At 42.1% G+C, this 21,540-nt stretch overlaps 1 protein-coding gene and 2 non-coding genes across 4 annotated transcripts in view; 1 reads left to right on the top strand and 2 right to left on the bottom strand.

The window, feature by feature from the left end:
• Positions 1 to 21,540, bottom strand: part of sapcd1 (suppressor APC domain containing 1) — a 28,286-nt gene that overhangs the window by 6,007 nt on the left and 739 nt on the right. Inside the window, exon 1 of one of the 2 annotated variants that reach the window (XM_003450715.5) lies at positions 1,196 to 2,069. The exons of the other annotated variant lie outside the window; for it this stretch is intronic. Within the exon in view, the coding sequence (XP_003450763.1) occupies positions 1,196 to 1,294 (99 nt within the window). The 5' untranslated portion in view covers positions 1,295 to 2,069. Of the gene's footprint in view, positions 1 to 1,195; positions 2,070 to 21,540 lie in introns of those variants that run through there. 2 annotated transcript variants of the gene reach the window in all.
• Positions 3,959 to 4,041, top strand: trnal-cag (transfer RNA leucine (anticodon CAG)). The gene has a single exon. It is a non-coding gene; the product is annotated as a tRNA-Leu (tRNA).
• trnal-cag (transfer RNA leucine (anticodon CAG)) lies at positions 4,841 to 4,923 on the bottom strand. Its single transcript has one exon. It is a non-coding gene; the product is annotated as a tRNA-Leu (tRNA).

Raw genomic sequence — 21,540 nt, 5'->3', positions numbered from 1 at the left:
AGTCTAGCTGTGTGCTGGAATTCAATAACAGTCAAGCCTTAATGAATTGTTAATTCACTGTTTCAGTACTGCAAGCAGTGATTGCCTGAGGCAAATCATACAAAAAAAAAAAACCCTTTTTCACAGATGCCAAAAGTTGGATGTTATTACAGCATGACACACGAAAAACCTGACTGACAGTGAGAGTAGAGAGCCCTGAGCCTGAGCCTGGCAAGTAACTTGGGTAATACTGCGCCAAGCAATCTAAGGAGGCGCTTAGAAACCACAAAATCCTCTTTTGCAAAACTCCAGCTTTAAAAGTGCTGAATTTTAAGTGCTGAATCTGAATCAGTGGCAGAAATAGTTTGATTGATTGTGTCAGGGTGTTGTGCAGGACTATAGACGCATGGTATATACCAGTTGAGTTTAACACAAAACAGAATAAACGTAATAAAACCTCAGACAGCAGCAAAAAATGTGCAGATATCATGTTAAGCATACTATTAAAATTGCCTTTGTCTCACACTGCAATCAAAGAATGAACTGAGGATATCTCGTGTGACACTGAATTAGCTTTATGCAGACACGAAGACTTAAAAATGTAAAATTTGCTTCTCCTTTAGAGCGCATTGGAAGTTTTTCACCTCTTTAAATTTGCCTAAAAGGTTTAAAAACGTTTTTGTCTGTTAGACTACACTTGTTTTTGCATTGTTCGCTGTCTGTTCAAAGATTAATGAAAAGAATTGTTTAACAATCTCAGTCCTGATCAACAGATAAGATTTCTGACATTTATGTCCCTGCACTTTAGTTGTTTGTGTTTCTTGGCACTCGTTCCTTGTAGCCTGTAGCTTGTAGCTTGTACCGGTTCAGCTTACTAGTGAAATATGCTGCCATTTAGCCTAGATAAACTTGTCTCTTTATAAGAATACTATAAAATAAAAAAATAGCATACTCGCTTGTCCAAAATGAGTCAAAGTAAACACAGAAATGATGGATGTTACATTCCAGAGAAATGGGAAAAGTCAGGTTATTGCAGCTGGGCCAAATGTACCAAACTAGTGACACTTCCCCGGAGACAGAAGAGGCCATAAACACATCAAAAGCATGTTTAGTATACAACAGTCTGATCATTCATAAAACTGCTGAAAAAAACAGGGAGACAAAACAGATGATGTAAGTACAGACACACACACACAAATACCATCTCTATCCTCACCCATAGGTAGAAGCGAAGTGCGTCCACGCTGCACAGGCTGGTCTTGAGCGGGATGATAACCACAGTGTAGGAGCCAGAGCTGGAGGGACGATAGGCCATGGAGAGCTGATCAGTCACTGACAGCTACTACTACCCCATACAGCTGGGTTGACCGCAAACAACAAACCATAGCTTGCCACTGGCTGACTCAGAATAATACTGCGGGGAGAGAATGAGTGTGCATGAGTGAGAGAGAGAGAGAGAGAAAAGGCAGGACTGGAAAAAAAAAAGCAGCACGATACACAGGCACGGCAGCATGGTGCCCCCGGGGCGAGGTGATGAAAAATTCCACATGTCACTGACTGGTTGATCGACAACCAGTGACAAAGAGAGGGAGAACTGGGTTGGAGAGGCGGTGAGACTGGCACTGCGGGACCGAATATGAGAGAAAAGACAACAAAAGGTGAAAAAGCACCCAGCAGGAAGTATGAAAATGAAGCTGCGGATGGGAGATTTGAGGGGAGGATACAGGTGTGGTTACACACTTATCAGCTCCTGATGTGTTTCCATCAGTGTCATCACAGCAGGGGGAGGAGAGCTTGTTTATCCTAAATTTACAGTAGAAGGCCAGAGGAGGAAAACAAGGCTGTGTTTCACAAACACTCTGAATTTTCCAAGAAGAAACGCAGAAGTCGTCCCTCATCTCAAGGAAAATCATGCTAATCTGCAGCTAGGTCCAAAGGGAGGGCATAAAATCACTTTCTTGTTAGTTTCAGGTGCGCTTTCTGTCCCAACATGTTGCCTGGAATGTGACATAACCTGAGGATGAGAGATCAAGCACAGAGGTGTGGAGCACTGAATGGAGCTGCTAAACAAACTTGACTATGGCGAGTATAGTTTGGAGTTTGAGAGCAAGTACAGGAGATAGAGACTTCAGTAGGCTCAGTTTATTGACACTAACATCATTACTATCAGCGCTCAGCTGTTCAGTTAGTCGATGGCAACACAGAAAATCAGCAACACATGTTATTCATTAGGGCCTCAGGCTAAAGTGGCTGTTATGGATCCAACAGCAGCCCTGTTGGAGAGATTTTAGTGCAACTTGTGAGGGAAAAATATATCTATAGAAAATAAAATCCCCTACTGTGCCCCCTCAGACTGGTTCTACGATTAACCTCTACAACAATGTGTTAAATATCTGTTATACTAACGTTTTGCATCAGGCACAAAACTACCATCAATGAACGGACAAAACCAAACTTTGGAAGTACCCCTCCTGTTTTGTGTGAGGCTGTTTTGTGTTCAAAAGAGAGGTCATTCATTAGCTTGTGCAGCTACGCTATGGACAAAAGTGCTCCCTTTTAAAGTGGACATGAAACACTACATGCGTAAAGGCTAATTTACATCATGGATCCCTCTCAAAAACTCTCAAAAACTGACACAGATGTAACACTGTCTGTGAAGCTGGATTTAAGAAATAAGAGATAAAAGTGGGAATTTTAAGAACATATTTAGCACCATCTTCATGCTTGCTGCTGATAGACTTACATTAGTTTATGTTGGCTAAGTAGAAACAGAACCAATAACATAGTGGAATATAAGGAGACTAAAGCTACAAATCTGTTTCACTTTTGTGCTGCCCCCTGGCTGCTGCAGTGAGTTTTATGTTAGTTAAATTAATTGGATTTTGTTAAATGGCAAAATCCAGCTGTCAGCTGTAATGTTTGGGATTGTGAAGCACCTTATAAATGAGACTGTGTGGAGGAGAGCTGAGTGCAGAGTATAGTGCGCTAGGCTGACTCAGAGCTCCACATCTCCTCTAGCATTAACAGGAACATAAATAACTGTGCATTATTCCATCAAATCAGTGCTGACTTCCTTTCTTTTGAAATGACCAGATTTTTACTGCATTGCATCTTGGCTGATGATGGGCACTAGTCAGATGGGATGACGTGACATGACAGTGAAAGTTAAAAGCTCTGTAAGTGAGGATGTTTCTTCCAGGTGCGGTGGTGCATGCCTGTAATTCAAGGTAGCAGAAGGCTGGAGGATCGTTTGAGCTCAGAGCCTCTGAGATACAGTGGGCTATGCTGGTCGGGTGTCCGCACTAAGTTCGATATTGATATGGTGCTCCTGGGGGAGCCCGAGACGACCAGGTCGTCTAAAGAGGCGTGCACTGCCCCAGGTTGGACACGGAGCAGTTCAAATCCCCTTCTCGCTCAGTAGTGGGGTTGAGCTTTGGATAAATCCTGTGTTGTAGCCTGAGCAACACAGTGAGACCCAGTCTTTTTACACTACTTACTCCATTATTACACCTGTCTCTGTATCACACAGCAGCCTCATCAACCCGGTTGTCCAGCTCTTTGTGTTGAGCACCACCTCCACCTGCAATTACATCCTCCACCCTAAATACTCCTGCTGGCCGTTCCAATCAGGTCATGCTATTTCCCACCCTGCTGTAAATCTGTAATGTCTATTAAAGAACGGAGGAAATCTTTCCCCAGGGACAAGTTAGACTAAATGCTAACTCCTAGTGATGTCATGGTTAGCGCTTTGGATTCTGAGTCCAGGGATCAGAGTTCTAAAGTTAGTGAGCTCTGAGTTTGTGAGTCAAGTGTCATTTATCTCTCTGCTGTTTGCTGTAAGATGAACATGTCCTCCTGTTAACCACCACAGGTATTATCAATTCTTTAACCTCTGTAACAACAGCATGATCAGCACATTTTAGATGGCATAGGCAGCTGTCCTGAATTTTTAACTTCACGAAACCCTGACTGCAGATGTGTCAGGGTGGCCGAGTGGTCTAAGGCGCTGTGTTCAGGTCGCAGTCTCCCCTGGAGGCATGGGTTCAAATCCCACTTCTGACAGCAAGTACCTTGTATGACACTGTTCAAGTAAAGATGCTGGTGTTGTGTCAGGTTTAACTCCACTTTGGGGGGGTTTGTAGTAATTGACACTATGCTACAGTTGCTGTACAACAAAGTGAATCATAAATTTTGTGTCACTAGTATATTCACTGAAGTCATATAGTCACTGTGCTAACTATTTATTAAAGGCACTATCACATACTGGAAGAATCACTTTCTTTTACACAAATCTGCAAATTTGAAATCACTGGAGCAACTTTATTGTTATTTGAGCATTATTGGGAAAATCAGGGCTGACCTTCTTTTTTTTATTTACATGATCGGCTTTTTACCATTAAAATGCAAGTTAACCACTAAAGCTAATATGATTCATTTTGTTTTCCAGCCAACGGCACAATCCTATGATTTCATTCCAGCTAATTTTTTAATGGTATTATTTTGGCAGACTCGCATGGTGTAATGGTTAGCTCTTTGGACTTTGAATTCACTTCAAAACACATTGGGATCTGCTTTTATGAGATCAAAGTTCTAAGCACCAACCATAATATCATATCTGTAACAGCGGCATGTATTGAGGGCTTAAGATGAAACAGGAAGCTCTGTGGAATTATCAATATCACCAAAAGGTGCTGTGGAAGATGTAGACGGCTGAGCGGGCTCACTTCTGTGATCAGGTGTTTTCAATGCGGGAAACCGACTTGTTCAGATGAACAGGGTGCAACTGTTCTTAGTGTTACTCTAACAAAATGCATTTGAGATCTGAATGTCTCATAACACAGGCCAGTGGTCAGAAACTTGCTGTCAGAAGTGGGATTTGAACCCACGCCTCCATAGGAGACTGTGACCTGAACGCAGCGCCTTAGACCGCTCGGCCATCCTGACACAGTAGCTCATGAGGTTTGGCAAAATGACAAATTCCAGACAGCTGCCTATGTCATATTATGCTGTTGTTACCGAGGTTACAGAGTTGATAATACCTGTGCTGGTTAATGGGAGGACAGGTTCATCTTACTCTAGAAGACCTGACAAAGTCACACCTTTCACAAAGTCACACAATTCAGACAGACATTTGTAAAAAACTGAGAAAAACCTCAGAAGTTAGCCTCCGGTTTACAGTTTTCTTCAGTCTTTGTGGTCTGCCTCATGAATGTAAAATTGCTTGTGTAGCCAAACAGAATTCCTGCAGTTTGATTTCCATCAGTGTCCTGAGTTTGTTATTGTTTATGTGATTATTACAAATTCTTGAATGTTTTATTGTTTATCTGACAGTGCATAAACAAAATGATCACTCACACACACACACACACACACACACACACACACACACACACACACACACACAGGTCCTTCTGCTAATTAAGGAAATCTCATATCAGTCGTTATTTGCCATTTTGCCATTACTTCCATTATTGATGGACACTACTCTGATGTGATGACATTAATAGTTAAAAGCTCTGTGAGTGAGGCTGCTTCTTGCCAGGTGTGGTGGTGCGTGCCTGTAATACAAGCTACCAGGAGACTGAAGCTAGAGGATAGTTTGAGCTCAAGACCTCTGATGCTAATTAAACAATATCAAATTATTATTAGAATTGTAAGGTCTCACAATCTCTGATAAATGAGGACCAAAATTTGCAAAAAAGAAAAAAAAACAGAACACAACAAACCATAAAACCTATTTTAGGCTGGTACTGTAGGCTGCTGGGAGCCTATCACTTTCAGTACATACTGTGCTTTGATTATTCAGTGGGCGCGGTTAAGCCTGTTTTTCCTGACAACACACATGTTGATGGACCTCCCTGTCAGTACAGTGCCCACCCATTGGTCCCACCCACTACATTATCACAGCACTGTACAGTAAATAGTACCACAGAGTATCATGACCTGGGTCATAACAGATAACACAGAGCCATGCCAGCTTAAATGCACTTAAAGTAGGAATTTGGGTCAAATGCAAAGTAATGCACTGGTATTTAATTTTGGCAATACAGTAGAATTGTTCAACTTGTCATATACAATATATATACTCACCTGAGACTTCATACCCCTTCAATTGCTCATTAGTGCAATCACATGACAGCAACTCAATTTATTACATGACTTGAACAAACAGAATGGGGATGAGAGGTCACTTAAGTGAGTATTTCAGAAAATGGAAAATACTTTTTTGGTGTCAGAGGTCACAGGAAAACTGCCAGACTGCTTCAAGCTGACAGGAAAAAAGTAACTCAAATAACCATTCCTTACAACAGGTTATGTAGAAGTGCATCTCTGCATCTGTGTGTGGTTTACAGCAATAGAAGAGCATACTCCTGTCAGGTTAAAAACAGAAAACTGGGACAAAATTGGACAAAAGAAAATTGGAAAAATGCTATCTAATATTCTCCATTCCTTTTCTCTTTGTCCCCACTGCCTACTTAAAGTGTGATAAAGGTTATGAACAGTAGAGGGAGCTATAAGTCCAAACTGCCTGCTGAAGAGTACAAACTGTTAAAAGCTGACATTTTGTATTATACTCTCATAAGACTGTGCTGCAGTAGCTTCAACAAAACACCAGATGGAGCAACACAATTAAGTGCCAATTGAGAGACTTCCTCAAAAGTATGTCAGCTATTTTCAACCTTTCTTCACCCCCATTTTTTTAATGGGGATGTTTTCTTTCACGAGGAACAACATGTTCAAACTATAGCTATGAAAAACTGACTGAACCACTTTTCTTCTCCTAAACGATGCAAATTCAGACAGAAAAGAGGACCAGACAGGGACCCAGAAAAGCAATTTCAAAATATTTATATATAAATATTACATTTATTTATATTCCTTTATATAGAAAAGTAACATTACAGAGGGAGGATTGTGTGTTCCATCATAAGACCTGTGAGTCTTGCCAAAATGAAGCCTAAAGCTTCATGAGCTCATGATATCCTGAGCAACAGATGGCCTGTTTTCTTGTACACAGCATATATGGTCATAAGTAAGACAACATACGATCACGAAGGTTTCCACCGTGGGCTCCCCTGAGGAGGAAATTCACCACATTTATCACATAAACGGTGCAAATTTATTCACACAAGCTGCAATATGTGCATACATGTTTGTAGGTTATTCATATTTAGTCTGAAGTTTCTAGCACACACAGACAATTTTATACCCAAACACACAAACACAACAGTAACTCACTTCCTCTTAAAGTGAATCTTTTTAGTCACTACTACTACTTTGTGGCTGAGAGTGGGCCCCCGGTTGCTTCCTGTCTTGCTCTCTCACATACACACTTTCTCACACACATATTTGCTCCCTCGCTGTCACTCCTGTTTTTCATGAATACTTATAGAACTGTTTTCAACAAAAAAAGAAGAAGCAGCAGCTGACATGGACTAAATGGACAGGCCACAGCCCCTCTTTATAGCGATGTGAAACAGTCATGAAGAGTCACTGTCAAGCAGAATGGAGACATTATTCCCTGCCAAGGAAGCTGGACGCTCCCTTCGCCTCTGCAGCCCAATATCCAGTGCGGGCCACTCTGGGCTCACTGTTCCAGATCATAGTTTTGTGGAATCTTAAACATATTTTCCCTCCAACCCCCCTCAACACACACACACTTAAAACCAGTGATGAAAAAAACGACATGTCTTTGCAGTCTCTCAAGGGAGCTCATTACAGACTGGCTCCTCCTTGTCCTAAGAACCAAATCTAAGCAATGGATAGGAATGGAACAAACAAGTGGTTTGAGATGAAACTCAATCCTGAATATGATGTGTTCATGCCAAAAATAATATTGCGAGATGAGTTGCAGGAAGTGTGCTTATACATGTACAATATATTGGCTGTAATCTGACCTATTAAGGCCTCATGGATTTAGTTTAGCTATGGGATAGCACGCCTACGACAGGCACTTTTTCTCAGACATCGAGCTTCTTTTTTATTAGAGACTAGATAGTGTCATTACCTTTACTCTTGGAACTAAGTAGATCCAACATTGTTCAGGCCCATGAAACTTTAAATGAAAGTCAAGAATTAAAGCTGTCAAAGACACCAAATGTGTCAAACTACACTTTTTTTTAACAGCATATCTCAAATGTTGTTGCTCAATCGATGTACTTTACACCACAAGCCACATTCCCCCCGATTCACACACACACATACACACACTGTAATTGGCGCCTGAATTGTGCACATACAGTACTTTCTTTATCATAAACACACATCGAGGGCAGTTTATTTTAAGGAGGGTGTTTGAGGCCTTAGGGACTTTTCTGTGTCAGAACTTCATGTAGAAAAAGATGCTTTATGGATATTTAGATCATCACATCACACTGTTTGTTCAGTTTGTTTGCAATATTATCTGGAGTTTGTGCAGTATAATGTAGCAGAGCAGCAAATGGTGAAGTTATTAATGGGTTTGTATAAAAAATAGCACCATCATTTCCCCTTTACAATATTACTCTAAGATAAAGTATTTATTTACAAGTATTCATTTACATTACACTTACTGGCGACTATGTTAGGTACACCTGTGAAAATGCTCACAGTGTATGTCGTCGACTAATTACAAAGCAGGAACTTAATGCATTTAATGGTTAAGACGGCCAGCTGAAGTTCAAGGAAAAGTGATTAAAGTGACTTTGAATGTAAAATGGTTGTTGGTGCCAGACAATCTGGTCTGATTATTTCAGAAACTGCTGATCTGCTAGGATTTTTCCATACAACTATCTCTGGGGTTTATAAGAGATCTAAAAAGCAACACAAAATGTGAAAATATTCAATGAGTGCCAGAGGTCAGCAGATAATAGTTAGACTGGTTCAAGAGACTAGGATAGAGAGATTAACTCGAACATGTGTGTTGTCAGGAAAAACTCAAAGCAAGCTACAGCAGCAGAAGACAAAAGAAACTGAGACAACAAGAAAAGATTTTTAGAATATCAACAAATTAAATCCATAGTAAAAAAGAGATTTAACCTCAGTCAAGCTGAATTACAAACGCCACCAAGTGCGGTACACTTTCTTACTCTTAAATCCCCCAAATTATTATCTAAAATATACAGAATGCTTTCTAAAACAGATGAATCAATATCACTTCCTATTGCAAAGTGGGAAGCAGATTTATCGGTAAGCTTAGACCAAAACTTCTGGTCTCAGGTATGCTTAAAAACCTTTAAATTGATTAAAAATCCCAGTCTGCAATTAATTCAATACAAAATACTACATAGAGTGCACTATACTGGTCATCGGATGTTCAAGATGGGCTTTACATCTTCCAACAACTGCTCACACTGTCAAGGCGATACACCAGACAATTACATCCACGCCCTTTGGTTCTGTCCACCAGTGCAGAAGTTTTGGCGTGAGATATGTGAAGACTTATCAAAGTGTCTGAAATGTAACATTCCAGCCTCCCCTTTAGTGTGCTTGCTGAGCAACTTGGATGAGGTCACTGCAGAAATAAACACAGCCCACATTGTTTTTACAGCCCTATGCATTGCCAAGAAAACGGTCCTCCTTAACTGGAAAAATAAAAATAATCTTAATTCTAATCAATATAAAAACCATTTAATAGATCACATTAGTCTTGATACAGCCTCTGCCACCACATTTGATCAATCCCTTTGGGCTCCTTTGATCGGCTTCATCACCTAGTGGGGTGGGGGGTCATGGTTTGGTCCTACCTTCGCTATTGTGGTTGATGTGGAGGTTGCGACGGGCTTAGGGCGCCAGGAGAACCCCTAGAGACGTTATCCCTGGAGGGCTCAACGCAGGGGGTTGTGGTCATAACCTGGTGAGTGGCTCTGGTCGCTCTTAGCGGGTGTTCTCCTCGTGGCTGCGTGCAGCGGGGCTGGGGATGGTTTGTACTGGCGGACGTAGGTTACTGGCCTGGTAGCCTGGCTGCCCCTGAGTGGATCCGGGGCAGGCGGGGGGCTTGGGGTTCGGGGGTGCTTCGTCTCTGTGATGGGGCTCTGGCTGGGCCTTGGGGCTTCGGTCCTGGTTGGTGTGTCGCCGAGGTTGTGGGCGGGTGGGTGCACGGGGGCTCAGCCCTGGCGCAGGAGGCCTCTGGTGCATCGGCCTAACTGGGGGACTCTTCAACTGGCAGGGAGGTTATTCCATCCTAGCAGAAGTCCTCTCTGCAGGTGGGGGAAAGACACAGGAGAGGTGGAGAATAAACCTAACCTGGGTGTCTGTTGTCTTGTGTAGTCTGGAGATGATTGAATGTTGGGGTGGGTATAGTTTCCTCTGCGGTGGGGTGGGGTGGGCTTCCCCAGGTCCTGTAGGGCTTAGCGGTGCTGCTGCCATAGGCCCCGGTCTGGATGGGCCTGGGCTCCCTTGCCTTGGTGGGTACTAGAGGACGGGGGTGCCTACTGGGGTCAGCCGGGGAGCTGGCCCTAAGGAGGGGCATTTTGCCCCTCCCTTCTTTTCCTCCCCATCCCCGGCTGCCTCCCTCTTCCCGCTCCACCACACCCACCCACACAGGTAGGGCCTTGGGGTGCGGGTGTGTCACCAGGGTGCAGGGGAGGCATTCCCCCCCCTCTGTCCCCTTCTGGCCACCTGCGCCTCAATTTTATTTCACAACTTAGACATCCACATTATTCACACTCTCATAACACACACACACACATATGTAGGGCCTTGAGGGTGACCACGTTAACGGCGTCCAGAGGACGGTCTGTGTATTCAACCCTACCTCTGGCGCCGGTGCCCACCTCTCAATTTTAAATCCATGTAGACATTGAGGGTTCTCGGGAGGGGCCGTGCTAACACCTGCTGCTCTCTGGCAGCAGCACCATGCCCTCCCTTGTTTTAAATGCACTTTAGAACAACACGCAGCAACACTACACATGAGCGGGAGGAGGGAGGTATGGGGTCTTCACACACCCCCGTTCTCTACTAGCCATCGGGGCGGGGGGGCTGGGAGGAGGTGTTGGCCGTCCGATTGGCCTCCCTGCTGCTGCGGAGCCTGGGGCGGTCTGCTTGCCTCCACCCCGGGGGAAAGGGTCACATATCTTGGGTCTGGGTGCCGTTTCCCCCTCTGGGGGCGAGGGCACCTGGACCCGGGGCATAGAGTATGTTTGGGGAGTATGATTGTGTGTACATGTCTATGTATGTCTGTCCCTACGTTGGGTGAGTGCTGAGTGTTTGTATATGTGTGCATGAGGGTGGGAAAGCATGTTTATGTCTGTGTGTGCCTGTTTGTCTGTGTCTATATGTCAGGTCGGGTCTTAGACTCCACCTCCCTGGGTACTCCCAGGCCCTCCAAGTGTGGAGGCCTATCTCCCCTCACCACACTCCCTGCTGGTAACTGATGCCCTCAGGGGTTGGTGCATTGGTGGTTCTTGGTGTCCGGGGCTGGGCGCTCAGGTATGCACCAGCTCACTCCCGGTGGCTAATTGGCGGGGCCTGATGCCTGTCGCTCGGTCAGGCCTCTTCCGGAGCAAAGGGGGCCCTCGGGCCTCCGGCCTCGGGGCCTGCAACTCGGTTCACTCTGGCACAGCTGGCTGCCGGCAGAGCCGGCGGGCACGCCGGTGCAGCCCCCTCTGGCTTCTGCTCCGTGGCTGCTGGGTGACCCCCTCGTCTGGGGATCCCCTCAGCCCTTCCCAGGAAGGTGGCACGGATGCCCCTCCGGTGGTCCTCCTTGGGCTCTCGCACTCTGGGGCCTCTGGATGTCTGGAGCCTGGATCTCCTCCATGCCTGCTTCATGCCCTGGGGGACGGGGCTATGGGCCTCCACACCCTCTAGCAGACCGTTACATGGGGAAACCTTTTGTATACAAGCGCGTTGATCCACACAGGTGTACACACGGGTGTTCACTGTTCGTAGACAAACTACACTTTTCGTAGCTGCTACTTCAAAGCACATTGTGCGCTGTCTGTCCTGTGTGCTGCACAACAACTTTCAATATTTAGTATTTACTGCTGTTCACACTTAGCTAGATTAACGTGATGGTGTTGTGTTTAGTATGTTGCTTTGGTTTTTTTTTTTTTTGCTTGTCTTCTCCTTTTTCTCTCAACAGGTGATCCAGGAGATTTTTTTTTTTTTCTTTTTTTTCTCCCTCTTTGTCTTTGTAAGTGCCCTTTCTCACTGTCCCTTTTCCCTTCTGTTTTTCTTTTCCTTCCTCTCTTTCTTTCTCCCTTTCCTATCCCCCAGTCATGTCTGTCCCATCTGTAACAACTGAAAATAAAATAAATAAAAATAACTAAGTTTGATCAAATGGACCAATACGGCAATGCCATGATGATCCATTTGGCAAAATAAATCCATTTGGTATCCTTGTTGGTCTTCAGACAACAATTCTGACGGCTAAAGAACCAAATGGGACAGACAAAAAAAAAAAAAAAAAAAAAAAAAAAAAAAAAAAAAAAAAAAAGAAACTGAGACTACAACTTTCTTAACCTCACCAGTTGGACAACAGAAGATGGTAACCCCAGCGTCTGTTGCAGCACAAATGGAGACGTCAACCTAAACGTGAAAGCATGGATCTGTCCTGCACTGTAGCAAAGAACCTTTGCTACAAAGAATTAAGGTTCTAAAAACACAAGGAGGTTCCAACCCAGGACTGGTGATTAAGAGATTTATTACACCATAAAAACAAGAAAACACAAGTACTTCAGAAAGCTGTTTAAAAACTTGTTTAAAACTACAAACTGAAAAACTGGACTTTTTTCAGAAATTAATCAGGCATTATATTCAACCTAAACCACATTTGTCTGTTCAGGGAAGTAACAGATTTGGATTCTTATTAAAAAATAATAATATGCTTTTTTATATTTTTTAAAATTATTTTAGCATTAAAATATTATTTCAAGTCAAACATTTGTGTGACAACCAGTGAGCGCGAAGGATTTCAGTGATTGACATACGACCTGGTAGTAAACAGATTTGAGGGTACCCAACACAACTGAAGTCTGGAACTTCTGCAAGAAGCCATCCGTCAGCTTCAAAGTGATGAACGATGAGCAAAGTGCTTGCAGTATAGATACAGCTTTAGACTACAAAACTTCAAGATAAACAGTGTATTACAATATAAAGAGACACAAAGGATGAAAATCATTTTAAAAATCACATTTCCAAGCCTAGAATGACTTTTTAAAATCTCATATTAAGAGATATTGATCAACAAAAGGTGGAACACATCTTATCATTTACTCTCTCTAATACAATATATATGCTGAAAGGTTCATACAGGCTTTACAGGTTGTTCCTAAGCAACCCAGCTGGCCTGCTTACCATGAATACCCTGTGGCCCCAAATCGAGGGTTTTTAATACAGACTCCTGCTGCCCCCTTAAAACCCAGAGGCCTTTTCTTTTTTTCCCCCAGAGATGGACATCTTAAAGATTAATCATCATATCATCATAGAATCCGACTCACACATAGGTTTGATGGTGCTTTTCGTACTTAATTTTATAACTTTTTTGCCCCTCCTGTTTTCCCCCAGTCATGGTATAATACTTCGCTTTAAACTGAGCCATAAAAAACGGGACTCAACAGGTTTCCATTGAAGAGATAAAGATGCCAGCTCACTCTTCCATGCAGATTTCTGGTGTGATTGTCTCCGGTGTAATAAAAAAAAATCTTTCTGTGAAACAATGAGATTAATCACATCAGCAAAGATTTGTGCCTAATTTGTCACGGCAGCATTGAGATTATTGGTTGCAGGCAAGGTTAACACGCACACACACACACGCACACACACACACACACACACGCACACACACACACACACACACACACACACACACAACCTTTCTCTTTTTTCAGCAAGTCATTAGCTCACACCCTGCCCCCCCAACTCATTCGTCCTCTCAGCCAGCCTGTCACGCACACTTTATCGAAGCTCACGAACTTATTCCATACCCTCTCCTCTTCCCTTTCTCTCTCTCTTTTTTGGACTATTTTCACACTCACGCACAACCCAGTTCCACACGAGCACAGTCAGATGGAAACCAGATGTTCACCAGATGTAGATAAGGGTAAAAGCACAACAGCTGAAGCACCTTTTTTTAGCTCAGCTGCAGAGAGGAGAAGCAGACAGCCCTTCTGGACTTATGAATGGCACATAAAATATAGCTTCACTTAAGTTTCTTAGTATATTCCATGCAGTTATTCACCATGCAGTCACATTAAGCCTATATGCATTTGCAATAATTCTATTTTTGCTTTGCTTTTACTTAATGTTTCATATCGCCTTGCAGTGACTTTTGCTCTAGTTTTGACATTGAATTAACCTCAGTAAGACCAAAACAAGTTCCTCACACACACACACACACACACACACACACACACACACACACAGGCACACACACACACACACACACACACAGGCAGAGATGAAAACAAAGGATCGATTTACAGCAGCCTCGCCCCGCCCCTCAGCCTTGTCCTTCCTCCTCCCTCTCCCCACGCCCACAAATACACTCTGCAGAAACAATATTTCAGAGAGCACCGCCTCAGAGAACAGGCTGTTCTTGAAAGAACAAGAAGTACTTTAAGTGTACAGATAAAATGCAAAGTGGGAACACGCTGAGTGCACACTCAGGAAATGGTGCATGAGCCACCGCAAGTCTGAAAAAATAAATCTTAGAGTCTCCTGTCTGTATCTTTTCCCCCCAACGCTAGCCCCTCGAGGAGCCCCCAAAACAAACAAAGTCAGGGTCTCTTTGGGCAAATTTCATCTTGGCTACGTGAATGGCTGTCGTGGTATGACAGCCATTCACCGTGACGACCAAGTATCCCCCCAGTGAGCAGCTCTAACTAGCTGCCACCCTGAACCCTCGGTCTCTCCAGACCCAAAGCAAACTCTCTCACAGTCGCTCTTTCAACATAGCACATATATGAAAATAGTATATGACTGACTCCTCCACCCTCTGTGACAACCCCACCTGCGGCCTCCACAAGTGGGTGTACACTCCCATGGAAACTCCTCACATATTTTACACTCACATAGTTTTTTCTTTCCTTTTTTTGTTTTACAGCACTAATGTCCTGATTTGATTTAAACTCCGCCTTTGTCTTTGAAGGTGTGTCACCATTCAATATTAACCTCCTGCTAAGAACAGATTTTATGGTTTGCAGCACAAAAACATGCAAGTTAAGGTGAAAACCAGGCAAATGAAGAATTTTAGATGCTAAATATAGCAGGGCTGAATACTAAGGGAATTACAGTCATAAACAAAGTTGTAAAAACTGCACTGCAGTTTGAAAGTGTCACTTAAGCCTTTGTAGGCTCCAATGATAAACTGTTAAGCTTTACAGCATTAAAACAAGTGTTTAAAACTTGGTAGAAAATCTGTTTGGGTTTCTGTGGATAGCCCCCCCCCCATAAGCACTCTGAATGAGGTGATTTTTTTTTCACATTCACTTGGAATAATTGCGTTAGAGGCGTGGCAGGTCTGACAGGTGGATCTCACCGAGTGGGCTCGGCCTCATTCACCTGTCAGTAAACTGGACCCTTTTACTCTCTGTGCTACTGGACTCTTTTGGGTCATTTTAAAAGGATATTTTAACTTCCTCTGTCGTACAAACCATCCAAGAAGTTTTTAGCATTAACTTCCAGTAGACTCTTGGTCTAAAATGGCTTTCTGTCTCGACCACTTTCCTGCTGAGTGTATGGGCTAAGTAGCTCATTTTGGTTTAAAATGAATAAAACATTAATTCTATTTTGTAACAATTGGTCACACTATATTTCAAAAAGGACAATTATCTGTGTTATGGTCATAGGCTAGTCCTTAGCAAGTAAGTAAGCTGGTTTCAAAATCAAATCATTTAGTGAAATCATTTAAGTTGTGCTTTAATTAACAGATTCTAATGACTTAGCTAACCTAAAAAATATTATTATGTTAATTAACAAGCAAAGTCTGTTATATTTATTTTTGAAGTCTTTATGCTAAGCTAACAAGGAAGTAACTTTAGTTAGTAGTCAGTTGGTACAGATAAGTGAGCTTCTCATCAACCTCACACCAAGACAGTAAAGAAGTATTCTCAAAAATTTTAGCTTATCACTGAACAGCTTCACAGTCACTGTATGTGGGTGTGTAATTTTGATGTGCACTAAAAAGTAACTACAATTATCTTCCAAAATATGTAGCTTTGTTCTCTAAACACATTAACTTTTCACCGCCACCATATTACCTGTAATTCACCAGCCCGTCCTTACTGGAGCCGGCTTGTTATTATTATTTTTTAACTTTATATAACATATGCACAGTTGGGGCCTACAGGTATCTTTACTGCTAAACATGGCTTGTATGTTGGTGCAGATCCTTATCTGTTGCATGAACGTTTGTGTGTACACATTTGCATATGCACTTGTCAGCACATAAAAGCGTATATGCCCCGTAGGAAAAACGCTTAAAAGTCAAATGATTGTAGACTGTGCCATCGTACTGCTGAACTGAACAATTAAATTTAGACAATTTAGATTTAGATCCATTTTCAAAACAACTTTCAGTAAACCACTGATTATTTCTCAAGCAGGCCCAAATCCTCTTTGACACAGAAGTTGCTAATGTTACATAGACTTTTAATTGTTATATGTGTGACGATGTTTGTCTAAAGATTCATTCAGACTGCTCCCCCCGTTAAGGAGCAGACATACAGGGTACATACAGACATATATATAAATGTGTATGCTACGATAATTATAGTCAAATTTTGTTTCCAAAAAACAAAAATAATAATAAAAATGCTTGACTATCATCTGGTATTGCACAGGGGGGTAGTTTCCTTATATACTCTACAAACGAGGTGTCTGGAGGTTAGCTTCTAACTTGTGGACATAAATGCAAACAAATGCAAGGCTGTAAGCAGGCAGCTGTGAAGCCTTATGTCAGTGACGTAACACGCAGACCAACTTCCCGTAATTCACTGCCATTCCTCCACTTCTTGTGCAATTAAGTGTCTCTTTTTCTCCTTGCCTGCATTTTGTTGTGGTATGCCAGGAAATAATGACTGATGTAAACAATCTCCTGTCTGTGGTAAGCCTCTTCTCAGTGCTTGCTTCCGGAGCTGAAGGGTAGAAGGATGTGGAAACCCCCGCACTGCACCTGTGAACCAACAACTTCCTCTCACCAGTTTTTCTGTCCTCCTTATCTCTATGAGAGCATCCCCCTTCAATACAGACGCTTCCTGCTCAAACGAGACTGGCGTACGGTACGTGCTGTACGTTCTTTTGGTGTTTTCCACAGAGCGTCTTTAGCACCAAAACTTCAATGCTGGAAAATTATCTCTAGACACGCACCTTTCTGAAACCTCAATCTCATCCGGAATGAAACCATACTGCATTTTAAGTTCTGCATGGCACAATATTTGGTAGTTAAAGCAGTACTTAAAATAATGAAGGCACAAAGGAACATGAGCCTAGCCTCAGTGTGTATTGTGACACCTTCCTACATATGCTATATGTCAGCACGGGGAATAATGTGACTAACAGTATTAAATTGGTAATTTAATGTGATTCTGTGGCTTAGTGAAAGTCAGTATTATTGTCAATGTTACCCAATAAGGATATTACCCGATGTTACCCGATGTGAAGGAGGTTTCTAGTGGACTCTCTGTTGTTTCCCTTGTTTGTGCACTGAATCAATCAGCAACATTATAATAAAAAAGGCTGTATTCTTCTCTTTTTTGCAATCACAAGGCTCACCATGACAGTTTCCAGTCTTCTGACCAAGTCACATTGTACTATGATGACTGTTGTTTTACTAAGAGTGCTAATATATTCAATGGGCACTGACCGTGGAGCCGTTACAATGGGCTTAATGACTGCATATGCAATTGGAAAATAAAGCACAGGATTAAGAATGGGAAAAGGGGGCGGGCACACCAAAACACACACTCAGGACTGTAGACAACAAGAAGAGGATTAGGAATTAAATGTGGAACAATAAGCTGACTGTAAATACAGGTCACAGAGCTGACAAAACAGTGAGGGATCATGCTGCTGAGGACTCATTGTCTGCTGCTGAGTCCTCAAATATTACAGTGTATAAAAAGGCCATCTCACACAGATTAGTAGGGCATTAGGGAAGTGGGCCACAACCCTGACTGACTAGTGCTACAATAAATGAGACCTAAAATAATGAATCATTAAAAAACACAGAAACACTGTATCTTTCCATTCATGTGACAAAGATGCTTGGCTGAGGGGACACTCGGTCCCCTCATGTAAGTATTCATGTGACAGATATTTTTCAGTGGCAACCTTCTCCAGAAACGTGAAACGTAACCGTAACCTGGCACTTTCTGGATGCATGAAGGAAAGGCAGTTACTATGAAATGTATTGTTTTAACTTGTAGATCTACCTCTCCACCTAACTTTGCACACTGGATAACAGTTATTTCTTGTACAAATGGAAGAAATACGTATGCGTAAACCAGACACTCAGGGTAGAATTAACAGGAAATGGAGGGCCTTTTCTTCAATGGTACAATATTTTTGCCTTAAAGTCAGGCAGTTTAGCATAGGAGTCAATGTGATTGCTGTGAATGCTTTTCAAGGCAGGGTCAAGTCGTAATTTAAAGACCACTTCTTGGCACTGCAGCACTGGATGCTGCTGCTGGGCTGGTACAAGCAGAAGGCAGGCTTAGGCCAGGATGATACTTTCTGGGTTGGAGTAGGGTCTGAATGAAGTAAATTGCACCAATTGCACATGCACCCCAGGTGTCAGACTTCAAAGGAGTATAACAGGAATGACTGCTTGCCTGTCGGGTCTCCAGCTCTCTCTGTCCGCCACAGAGTATAATCGAGGCCTTAAGGAGGTTTTGTGGTCGCCACACTGGTTGTGTCGAGAGCTATCTGTGACATCACCACAGCACGATTCATATCTTCACTGTGAGCGCATCAGATGGGATGCAGTATTTTGCTGAATGACAGGTCTCACCACTGAAACAAAACCTGTGTATCAGTGCTGCTACACGAGTGGAGAAAGTAGACCCCGGAAGAAAACATGGAGGTTTGTTTCTGTTTTCCATGGAAAGTCTCATCTTTTCAAGCTGTTACAGCATCTTCCTGTACATAATCTGGGAATCGCTGAGCTTCTGCACTGATATGCCATTGAATGTCTACGCAATAGTACAAAAAAAGGTACACAAATTGGTCGTTTCTTTTCTCTTTCGGTGTTTGCCACTCTTCGTGAGGATGATAGCAGTCTAATGGATCCTTTAAAGATGCATTCACACTGGAAATGATTCCCTTGTTACCGCATTACTGACCAGAAGAGCTCATAAACCTCTGTCTCCATCTCTTACCGAAGGAGGGAAAGCATTACTTGTGTCAGACTTGAATAACTCATTGTGCTAAACAGTTTAAAAATAGTCCGTGTATGTGTTTGCAAATCCTTGAATAACCTTTGCGAGTGAGGGCCATTGGCTGGCTAACAGGCCCCTTGGATGACTTCTATATTATGTCACTGATAAGCAATAAAACAGTAAATTTTCTGCCCATGTGAAGAGGCTCTGCAGTAATAGGAAACGGGAGAGTACAACAGGAAAGAACAATAATATTTTTTAGGTTAAGGGAACAAATGATGTGTCAGAATAGGTGTCAGAAAGATAAAAGAAGCAAAAGGGATGCAAAAATACCACCAGTGCTCACTGACACAATAAAAACGAACATAGAAATAAAAGGAAGGAAGGCAGGAAATAGTGATGACAGTGATGATTGAAATGAATTTAGACTGCAGATGAAAAAAACCCCATCTGCGTGTTACAAGTCTATTGATGGATGTAACTAATTTCTAGAACATAAGAGCCACACTGAAGGGGTCCCTGAACATCACTAAAATTACATCATATATAGACAAGTGGGAGGTATTCAAGTATAAAGTAAAAAGAAAACACTTGTACGGCAAGAAACACTTGTATGGGGTGGGGGCTCCAAATGAACTGCGCCATGGTTTATTTGTAGTGTGAATGTGAAGCAACTCAACTACCTCGTGAACAATGCAGGTTTGAGCTAAACACCTTTCCATAGCCTTGTTTGCTTTGCACTCTGGGATGCGGCAGGGCACCATAGATGTGCAAAGGTCATTACGGTCTAGTAACTGGCTGTGAAATGAATGTAAATTTTCCATGTTCTCCAGTACTCCAGAACACAGCACCATCATTACTCCATTTACTTTTGTTGCTGTGGCAACATGTGGCCAAAACAGGCTGAACATCTTCACAAGGTTTGAAATTGCGCATTTTGGTAAAAGAACTATTAAAAAAAACACATGAATGTTAGGGCATGTAAAAACACCCTAACATGCACGTTCCGTGGAAGGAACCTGCAGGGAGTTAAAGGTAATAGATTTTAAAACTGGCTGAAACAATGTAATAAAACAGTGATAGTATTATATGACACATAGCATAGTCTCAGACTATTTTTTTTAACAGGGCTGATACACGCTTTATCTTGAAACATGACTGTGGTGTTGGCAAATCACCTCTAAAGTTAACACCGGCCTCTAAATCTTTGGACATTATTTTACAATCTAAACTTCACCACCTAAAAGATATCACTGGGATCAATAGATACATACCTGACAAGAGAAACCTGATGCTTTACAAGAGCTGGATGGATAGAAATATAACTATTACACTCAGAAGCATGTTTATGCTGAAAGGCTAACTTTGTATATTTCAATTTACTCCAAATTTTTGCTTCATGTTTATTAAGGGTGAAAAATCAGTTTTTGTGACTAGATACAAATGTAGGTGTTACTTTTTGTCATATACTGGATTCTGTTTACCATTATTTAAATCTCCTATCAAAACCACAACCAGTGGATTAGTAAAAATGCTCTTATTTCCCAAAAACTAATGAATGGTTTCAATCCATCCAGTGATTTCTTCAACCATAAAATTTGGTTTTGAGTGCAATTAATGTGTTTTGTATGAAGGTGTTATTGAAACAACAGAACATCTTTTTGTTTGTGCACTCATGCTCAGTTGTTCTGGAAACAATTCATTGAATGGTACCAACAACAACAGCAACATAGTATTATGTTTACTCCTATAATATATTATAACATTAAACAACCCAACAATGGGTCTACTGTTTGGTGTCCTCCTCGTTAATGGTTTACTCATTGAGCCAAAGGTCTTTACTCGCAAGGACAAAGTTTACCGAAGCTCCACGCACCCTGATTTAACTTTGTATCAAGTCCCAAAAGATAGAGAATTATGCATGTTTTACATAAACAGATATATGATTTAATGTCTTAAACACCTTATTAATTTGGTCAGCAGACAAGTTGTCAATGAAAACATCATATGTGATGGCATGCAGTACAATGTCAGGTCATTTTTTCAGAGCTGTACTGGACCATTGCACCATATTAAATCTAATTCATTTTCTTCTTTAGGGTCAGAAAGCGTTATGTACATTATGTTCTTTTCAGTATTTATGGTAATAAGTTGGTCAAGAGGTCAAGGGGAGAAGTAGCAATTGAGTTGAAACAAGTTCCTCTTTTACTAAATGCATTGAATCCTGTGAAGTAAGTTCAGATGATTTGTTTTTATTTTATTCCCC

The sequence above is a fragment of the Oreochromis niloticus genome, linkage group LG17 (assembly GCF_001858045.2).
Source record: "Oreochromis niloticus isolate F11D_XX linkage group LG17, O_niloticus_UMD_NMBU, whole genome shotgun sequence".
Taxonomy (NCBI): Eukaryota; Metazoa; Chordata; class Actinopteri; order Cichliformes; family Cichlidae; genus Oreochromis; species Oreochromis niloticus.
This window is presented reverse-complemented; position numbering and strand designations above follow the sequence as displayed.